An 8,467-nucleotide genomic window follows, 5' to 3' on the forward strand; every position below is an offset into this window, starting at 1 on the left:
TTCCTCTTCTCTCTTCCTCTCCTCCCCTTCGTTTTCCCCTGGTTTTTGCTGAATAAAATGGAAATTTAGGGGCAGATGGAGGCTTATATAGCCCGGGGGACCTCCCGCCCGCGCAACGGGCGGGATGCCCCTACGCACTGTAGGGCTGTACCTCCCGTTGGGCGGGTGGGACGCCCCCGCGGCCGCGTCAGGGTCTCTTCGCGAATAAGAAAAGTTTTTTATTCGCGAAGAGGCTCTCGGGAGGGGTCTGGAAAAAGTTTTGGAACCTCCCGCCCACCCACGCCTCCCGCTCGTTGATCGGGTGGGAGTTACCTATTTTCCGAAAATTTGCAAATCCGCGCCCTTTTTCGAATTTAATTTTTCTAACTTTTTTTTTAAAAAATTCGGGCTGTGTGTGGCCTGGCTTCTGGTCGGTGTGGTCAGGTCAGGTCAGTCAACACGAGCTGTCGTCCCGTCCCGTCCGTCGTCTACCTCCCCATCCCCTTCCCCGGCTCCCCCTCCCCCTCTCGAGGAAGGAAAATCCCCACCCCAACCCCCACCCCCCAAGGCCGCCACCACCAAACCAAGCAATCCAAAGGCTAGGGTTTCCTGTCCTCCCTGCTGCTGGGTTCAATCGGAGGGAGCTGGCCATGGAGTCCCTGTTCGGCGGCTTGAGGAGGAGGAGGACGACGACGGCTGGCGGCGGCTTCGACTCGCTCAAGCGTCTGGGCCACATCTCCCCCGCCGTGCAGTCCCACCTCAAGCACGCAAGTCCCTCGCCTCGCCTCCTTCCCCTTCCCCTCTGTTTCGGCGCCTCTCACCTCTACCATATTGCTTGCTTGCAGGTGTACCTCACCCTGTGCTCCGCGCTGGCCTTCTCCGCGCTCGGCGCCTACCTCCACATCGTCCTCAACATCGGCGGCACCCTCACCACCGTCGGATGCCTGGCCGCCATCGCCTTCCTCATCTCCCTCCCCCCGTCCCAGGATCAGGAGAGGAACCGCTTCGCCTTGCTCATGTCCGCCGCGCTCCTACAGGGGGCCTCCGTGGGCCCGCTCGTCGATCTGGTCCTTCACTTGGACCCGAGGATCCTAGTCACGGCGTTCGTCGGAACCGCGATTGCTTTTGGATGCTTCTCGGCTGCCGCCATCATCGCCAAGCGCAGGGAGTACCTATACCTCGGCGGCTTGCTCTCCTCTGCCCTCTCCATTCTTCTCTGGCTGCAATTTGCTGCTGCCATCTTTGGCCACTACTACTTCACCTTTGAGGTACGTAGTCTTCAGTAGTTCAGTTTATCCTACAACTACTTCCTACTTCCTTGTTGCTACTGTAGTAAGAAGATACATATCATTACATATATATATATATATATTATATATATATATAATGATATATATATCATTACTACTACTACTGTACTACTACTTGCAGCTCTACTTTGGCCTCCTGGTTTTCCTGGGATATATGGTGTTTGACACCCAAGAGATCATCGAGAGGGCACACCATGGGGACATGGACTACATCAAGCACGCACTCACTCTCTTCACCGACTTTGTAGCCGTTCTTGTTCGAGTCCTTGTCATCATGGTGAGTTGTTGTTGTATGCTTGTGTCATATATAGTTAGGATGGATCCATGATGGCTGCTGCTCACTTAAGCCTGCCTGCCTGCTGCTGTTCTAATCTCGCAGCTGAAGAATGCCCAGGAGAAATCCGAAGAGGAAAAGAAGAGGAAGAAGCGCTATTGAATGAAAAAACAAACTGTTTTGTTTGTCCTGAATTTATCTACTCTACTATCTAGTGCTAGTAAAGACAGAAAGCTGGGATCAGCTTGGGTAGTGTTCTGGCTGGCTACTCGGATCAGCTTGTGTAGTGTTCTTGCTGGCTACTCGGTGTAAGTGAATGCTTGTTTTGACTCTCGTGTTGATTTGCTGAAATTGCTGTATCTTCAGTTCGGCCTATCCGCCAAGTGTTTGCTTGTTTCATACCACGATCCATCCATCCATCCATCCATCAGTGCATTGAATTCGATGCAATGTTGTTTCGTTCCTGCTCGGCTACTTGAACATTCAGTCTGCCAGTCGGAAGAGCTCACCCTCACCTAGTCACCTGTCCTGTCGTTGGCTGACTCCCGCCGGTCGGATCGGGATGGCAGCTGCCACGGCCGTCTTCGCCCCAGCCACCGCTCCGCTCCTTCACCGCCGCCGGAACTACTCATGCGGCCTTGCACGGCCGTCGTCCTCGTCGTGGTGTGGCAGTGCCCGCCGGCGCCCGGTATTGGCGTCTTCTTGCGATGGACGCGCGCCCCTCGTCCCCGCGTCCGACCACTGGGGCAACTGGACCTTCCTCCTGAGCACCGCCGCGCTGGGCATCTGGTCGGAGAAGCGGACCCCGGTGGGGAAGGCGCTGAGCGGGGCGCTGGTGAGCGTGCTGCTGGGGCTGGCGGCCAGCAGCGCCGGCTTGGTGGCGGCGGACGCCCCGGCCTACCGCGTGGTGCTCGACTACCTGCTGCCGCTGGCGATCCCGCTGCTGCTCTTCCGCGCCGACCTGCGCCGCGTGCTCCGCTCCACCGGCCCGCTGCTGATGGCCTTCCTGCTCGGATCTGCGGCGACGACCATGGGCACGGTGGTGGCGTTCCTGCTGTTCCCGATGCGGTCGCTGGGGCCGGACAATTGGAAGATCGCGGCGGCGCTGATGAGCCGCCACATCGGGGGCGCCGTCAACTACGTCGCCGTCTCTGAAGCTCTCGGGGTTTCTCCGTCCGTGCTGGCAGCCGGGCTAGCCGCCGACAACATCATCTGCGCGCTCTACTTCACAAGCCTCTTTGCGTTGGCTGCCAAGATCCCAGCGGATCGGCCGACGGTGGCCGGTGACGACAAAGCCAGCAACAAGCAGCTGACCGCCGTGGCCATGGCGGCCGCATTCGGCATCTGCAAGGCAGGAAAACTGGCGGCGGCCGCGCTGGGCGTGCAAGGGGGAAGCCTTCCCTGTATAACAGCCATCGTGGTGGCGCTGGCAACACTGTTCCCCTCGCGCATCGGCGAGCTGGCGCCGTCGGGCGAGGCGGTGGCGATGATCCTGATGCAGGTGTTCTTCGCCGTCGTGGGAGCCAATGGAAGCATCGGCAACGTCCTCAGCACGACGCCGAGCATCTTCGCTTTCGCCTTCGTGCAGATCGCGGTGCACCTCCTGCTGACTCTGGCCGCCGGCAGGCTGCTCGGCTTCGACCGGAAGCTGCTGCTGATAGCGTCCAACGCCAACGTGGGCGGCCCGACCACCGCCTGCGGGATGGCCACCGCCAAGGGCTGGAGCTCCTTGGTGGTTCCGGGAATCCTCGCCGGCATCCTGGGCATCGCCAGCGCCACCTTCATGGGGATCGCTTTCGGTGTGCTCCTCCTCAAACACATGTAGTAATGTTCTATATATAATATATATATATATATAATATATATATATATATATAATCTTTGTCTACTTCTACATATGTATCTCCTGATGTAGGGTGTATTTGACCTAATGAAAGGTATGTACGAGGTGTAGTATTTCCCATACAATGGGTTCCTTTTTCCAAATTTTCGTTTTAGCGATTCTACGTGATCATACTATACGTGATCATATATGGAGTATATGGATATACTGTAATCATGATATATTTAAAAAGTAGGGATGCTTTTAAAAATTTTCATACATATCCTTTAAAATATCTTAGAATGTATATAAAAAAATTCATTCTACACGCGATTGTAGGTACTCTTACATATATATATATATATATATATATATATATATATATATATATATATATCATGATGTAGGACGAATCTGACCCAATAAAAGATATATACGAGGTGTATATGATCATATTAGACCATCTGTGATGGTATATATTTTAAGTATGTAGTATGTGACTGTACATGAAGTATATAGATATACTCATTTTTATATACATATATTAGTACTAATGTCATGATATATTTAAAAAATAGGAATGTTTTTTAAATTTTTCCTTAGAATTAGTATATGAACAAAGTAAGTGATAAATAAGTATGCACGGTAATATACTGACGATGAGAGTAGCTGCATGTGAGCGTAGAAAAAACTTATATATATATATATAGAGAGAGAGAGAGACACACACACACAAGATATATGATCCATATAACCACAAGCAGCTGGGTATGTCAACAAGCTTCCTTGCTTCTACGTAACATTCACATATTTACACAAGCTTCATTCTATCAATGGGCTACCTTACACAACTCTCTCAACACTTCCAACCTTATCTTAACCCAGCAGAATATTGCAGTGATCACACTGAATAACTCGGGTATAGCTAGCTAACAATGATGCAGTGACTTTTTGTAAGCTAGCTAGCTAGCTAGATTCCCATATAGGCCACTAGGCCAGCCAGGCCAACAAACACAAGGAAGGCCACGAGAGCCAGGCAAAGCAACCGCACAACTGAACCAATTCGTGCAGCCTCTTGTCGTCGTCTTCCAGGTACATGGACGCTGTGCTGCCCGACACCCTGACTGCTCTCTATACACTCCTGCTTGAGCCTCCGCTTGAGATTGCCTCCATGCGGCGATGAACATTCAGCTGAACAAAATGGCCAAAACCTCAGATACAGCTCAGGATGCAGGTGTGAAATGTCTATCTGCTCCAACAGATTATGGCTCCATCTACTAACACATAGGTATCCTAGACAAGCATCTGCATTTTGCCTCTGTTAAAATTTTAATACTAAAACACTACATCGAAAAGTGAACATGTACCAAACGGACATCTGCATTCATCCTCTACCGCCATTATTTCAGGGAATGCCTTCCTTAAATATTTACTTCAAAATTCTAAAGAAAGGGTCAGGCTTTACGAAAGGTCTTAATAGCATCCCAAGGCAATACAGAGCAACAGGCATATGTCGGGTCACGTGCTCTTCAATATTAGTGAACCACGGAAAAAGGTAACCTTTTGACTCTACCGTATCAAGAAGTGATCCAACTGAAATTTTGCTAAACAAAAGTGACCCCACTGCCCAAATTGTCTAAGATAAGCCACTGATGAGCTACACTTGTAATTTGCAGCAAACAAATGAGATGAAAATGCCACCCCAAGGTGTGAACGACAGCTCCATGGAATATGCATAGCATTTTTCACCTCACTACTTTAATCATAGTTTTTATGATTAATGTTATATACTAACACCAGGGAGCACAAGAACTGATTTAATGGAAATTGCAATTCACTACCATATACTCTAATCATAGTTTCTATAACTAATATTATATACTAACACCAGGGAGCACTAGAAACAATTTAAATGGAAAACACAATTTACTACCGTCAAATATGAAATCCTGTAGCTCTTCTGTAACTTCAATCGAAGAAACTACTTGAGCAGGTATCACCCCTCCACCTTGACAATGCAATGCTCCTCCAGCCTGAGCAGGACCATATTAATCCAGTTAATACTAGCATGATTAAATAGAATTATGGGAAGCTTCAGTCAAACTACAGTTTGGGAGATCACATTGGCATAATCCTCATTACTGTTGGTTGATGAACTGCCTGTGCTATACCATGACGCTGCTTCATCTTCACCCTCCAAATTTGAAGTTAGTACAGGCTCAGTGACTGATGCCCTCTGAATAGAGTGCACAAGGCGTATTCTTCTTGCCGCAGTCCCTTGGTGTGGATCCGTGAAATTTGAAACTGTAAACTGCGGCATCGAAGGTTCTGCCCGGGCTTCAAGTCCATTAAAGGCATCAGAATCAGCCATGTCACTCCGGGACGGTCCTACCATATTGTTGAACAAATGTTGGGGATAAGGAGTAAATGAGCCACCAGAGCATAAGGCTCCACTATTTGGTGGTTCCATTTCGGGAATGAATGCAGATTGAAGTTGATACTGGTTGTACACGTGGGATGCTTGAGCTGACACACTGGAGGATGAGTTAGTTTGAGCTCCTGTGTCATGATTAGCATCACCCATATCGATTTGTAATATTTTGGTTGCAGAAGAACAGCAAGCAGCAGCATCTGTGCCATCCGCACCCTTTGTTTGGGAAAAAGGAAACAAGTAAGATAAGTTGAGATGTGAGTTTCATGATGGATAAAAAGCTAAGACAAAATGATTCCAACCTGGATTAGGAGCAACCTTTCTGAATCTACGTTTGCCCAGCTATTTTCAGTCGATCTCTTGTTGTTTGAGGAGCTGCTGCTTGGAATAAGTAGCGGGGTAGGATTGGGCTCAACATTTCCTGTGGGGTGCTCAACCGTCTCCGCCATAGAAGGGCAGACCAACAAGTCTTCCAGATCATGGTGCGCAATGATACTATCTAAATACGCGGAAAGATCTTGCCCGCCAACATTGCCAAGAAAAGGATGGTCAGTGTAAGGACGCATCGGAGAGGTGATGGTAGGGAATCCATCATACGTTTGCTCAGTTTGCAGGTCTGGAAGCTGGGCTAACACATCCAGAAGAAGATTGCCTCCCTGCGATATGGTACACCATGAATCAATATGCAGCTTGCATTAAAATGGTACGTGATCTGGACCAAGTATACTCTAGTGCACCTGGGCGGCTGTTGGCTCATTGTTAGTACAGGCAGTTGTAAGAAGATGAGCCGTTTCCACGGTAGCCAGTCGGCTCAAATTCTCAGATTTCACGGCCGGCGTGATGGGTCGCGGGTAGGCAGGAGACGATGTGGACGGTGTGTCGGAGGCGTCCGAGGCTTCCTGTTCCTGCTCGTGCTTGTTGAACAGGCGGTAGAGAACGAAGCTGCCCTGGTGGATTATATAAATATTTAGAGAGGAGGGAAGGATTTGTGAGCAGCCCCGGGGGAATGTAGCGGGAGTAAGAGGAGTGAAATAGGTACGTTTTGGCCTTGCTGGAGCTGGGGCTCGGCCGTGCGGTACTCGTGCATGATCCAGGCGGTGCGGTGGCCTCGCGGCGCCCTGCCTCTGTGGAAGACGAGCGTCTTCTTGACGCCGATGAGGGTGCCTGCTCGGCGAGAGCGGATGAGGCGGTCCTTGCCCGTGGCCTTCCAGTAGCCGGCGGCGGTAGAGCGGTTGGAGCGGTGGCCGCCGGGGTACTTGCGGTCGAGGGGCGCGAAGAAGAACCACTCGGGGTCGTCCGACCTGATGAGGGCCTTGGCGGGCAGCTCCCAGGGCTCGCAGGCGGAGAGATCGACGTCGGGGATGAGGAGAAGGTCCGGGTGCGCGCGTCCGGCGATCTTGGGCTTGAGGTAGTGGCGTACCAGCTCCTCGTCTGTTGGGCGGAAGCGGAACCCGACGGGCAGAGACTCCGGCGGCGGCGGCGGCGGCGGCGGCGGCATCGCTTTCCCCGCTGCGCTGCGCTGGCAGAGGACGGGCTGCTCTGCTCGGCATCGGCAGGCTCTCTACTGGGCCTCTCTGTCCAGCCCGTTCTTGTGGAGGGCTCCTATAACTTGTGCAAGCTGGTTAACCAATATTACTTTAAAGTCTATTAGGCCCAAATTAGAGATCTAAATCAACATTTCAAAAAACTAGATTTAACATTTTTTGAAAGATGAATCAACATTTAAAAGTAATAGCTTCAACATATTTCAGAAACACACTGCAGCATTTAAAACAATTACTACAATCAACATTTCTCGTAACCTATTTTAACATTTTAAGAGAATTAATTCAACATTTTTTTAAAATCTAGATTAATATTTTTAGTTCATTAGTTTTCTTCTCCAGCGATGGCGGGCACATGTGGAGCGAGCACAGCGGCGGCGGCGCGAGGCGGTAGGCGCGGTGGAGGCGGCAGGGCAGGCCGCGGAGACGAGCACGGCGTGCGGCAGGGATAGGGGGTGAGCGCGCTGCAGCAGCTGCACGAGCGCAACGACCGGGTGCATAGTGGAGCCGCTCGGGGCGGTGCGCGGCAGGTGGAGCGATTGAAGCCTTTTCGCGTCTACTGCTGCATCGGGGTTTTTCGTACTGTTTCAATGGGTGACATGGACAAATGGCCCATGGGCTGGATTTTGCCTGGGAATCGTTTTTCAACCGTGGATAATGGGTCAATCTCAAATGTCATGTTCTCATCTCTTGAGTGGTTATTTCTTTTTTTTTTACTTGTCAAATTTGCTTGATGATATGACAAGCCTTGCCATTCTTTTAAATATAGAAGAATGGATTTCTTCAAGATATATTTGACATTAAGGTTGATACAACTGAAACTCTATCATTCACTGATAACGTAAGAAATCGGCACCTTAAACGACCTAATTTGCAAAGGTAGTTATAATGTAAGAAATTTGTGAGAGTGGAACATTATTGTTCTATTAGCCTATGCCAGTTTGAGATAAGCTACCAGATGGCCTTTAACTGATGACTTGCATACAATTCTCATACCTTTAGCAAAAGTTAACTATCACAAGGATAGAGACAAATAGGGCATAATTGGATTGAAAGGCTAGCAAGATAGCGTGTAATAGCTTCTCTGGGTTTAGTCTTTCATTATCT

The 8,467-nt window shown here is 50.0% G+C and overlaps 3 protein-coding genes across 3 annotated transcripts; 2 read left to right on the forward strand and 1 right to left on the reverse strand.

Annotated features, from left to right (window-relative positions):
* Positions 1–503: 503 nt before the first annotated feature.
* LOC112890746 (bax inhibitor 1-like) lies at positions 504–1,938 on the forward strand. Its single transcript, XM_025957597.1, has 4 exons — positions 504–746; positions 825–1,247; positions 1,411–1,566; positions 1,669–1,938. The coding sequence occupies exons 1-4, from the start codon at positions 630–632 to the stop codon at positions 1,723–1,725; spliced, it is 753 nt and encodes a 250-aa protein (XP_025813382.1). The 5' UTR covers positions 504–629; the 3' UTR covers positions 1,726–1,938.
* Positions 1,939–2,091: 153 nt separating this feature from the next.
* Positions 2,092–3,415, forward strand: LOC112890745 (uncharacterized membrane protein YjcL-like). The gene has a single exon (XM_025957596.1). It carries the CDS (start codon positions 2,126–2,128, stop codon positions 3,386–3,388), a length of 1,263 nt encoding a protein of 420 aa, XP_025813381.1. The 5' UTR covers positions 2,092–2,125; the 3' UTR covers positions 3,389–3,415.
* A 691-nt stretch (positions 3,416–4,106) lies between these two features.
* Positions 4,107–7,453, reverse strand: LOC112890695. The gene is made up of 6 exons (XM_025957547.1): positions 6,856–7,453; positions 6,554–6,763; positions 6,119–6,472; positions 5,508–6,032; positions 5,319–5,418; positions 4,107–4,576 (listed from the first exon to the last, which is right to left on the reverse strand). The coding sequence occupies exons 1-6, from the start codon at positions 7,312–7,314 to the stop codon at positions 4,356–4,358; spliced, it is 1,869 nt and encodes a 622-aa protein (XP_025813332.1). The 5' UTR covers positions 7,315–7,453; the 3' UTR covers positions 4,107–4,355.
* Between the last annotated feature and the right edge of the window lie 1,014 nt (positions 7,454–8,467).

The sequence above is a fragment of the Panicum hallii genome, chromosome 4, assembly GCF_002211085.1.
Source record: "Panicum hallii strain FIL2 chromosome 4, PHallii_v3.1, whole genome shotgun sequence".
Taxonomy (NCBI): domain Eukaryota; kingdom Viridiplantae; phylum Streptophyta; class Magnoliopsida; order Poales; family Poaceae; genus Panicum; species Panicum hallii.

Excerpts from the sequence above, each read along its gene's own strand:
- LOC112890746 (XM_025957597.1), top strand. The coding sequence starts at position 630 with ATGGAGTCCCTGTTCGGCGGCTTGAGGAGGAGGAGGACGACGACGGCT. Across the intron at positions 747-824 it reads TGCAGTCCCACCTCAAGCAC|GTGTACCTCACCCTGTGCTC; the intron begins GCAAGTCCCTCG and ends GCTTGCTTGCAG. Across the intron at positions 1,567-1,668 it reads TTCGAGTCCTTGTCATCATG|CTGAAGAATGCCCAGGAGAA; the intron begins GTGAGTTGTTGT and ends CTAATCTCGCAG.
- LOC112890745 (XM_025957596.1), top strand. The coding sequence starts at position 2,126 with ATGGCAGCTGCCACGGCCGTCTTCGCCCCAGCCACCGCTCCGCTCCTT.
- LOC112890695 (XM_025957547.1), bottom strand. The coding sequence starts at position 7,314 with ATGCCGCCGCCGCCGCCGCCGCCGCCGCCGGAGTCTCTGCCCGTCGGG. Across the intron at positions 6,764-6,855 it reads AGCTCCAGCAAGGCCAAAAC|GGCAGCTTCGTTCTCTACCG; the intron begins GTACCTATTTCA and ends ATAATCCACCAG. Across the intron at positions 6,473-6,553 it reads ATGAGCCAACAGCCGCCCAG|GGAGGCAATCTTCTTCTGGA; the intron begins GTGCACTAGAGT and ends ACCATATCGCAG.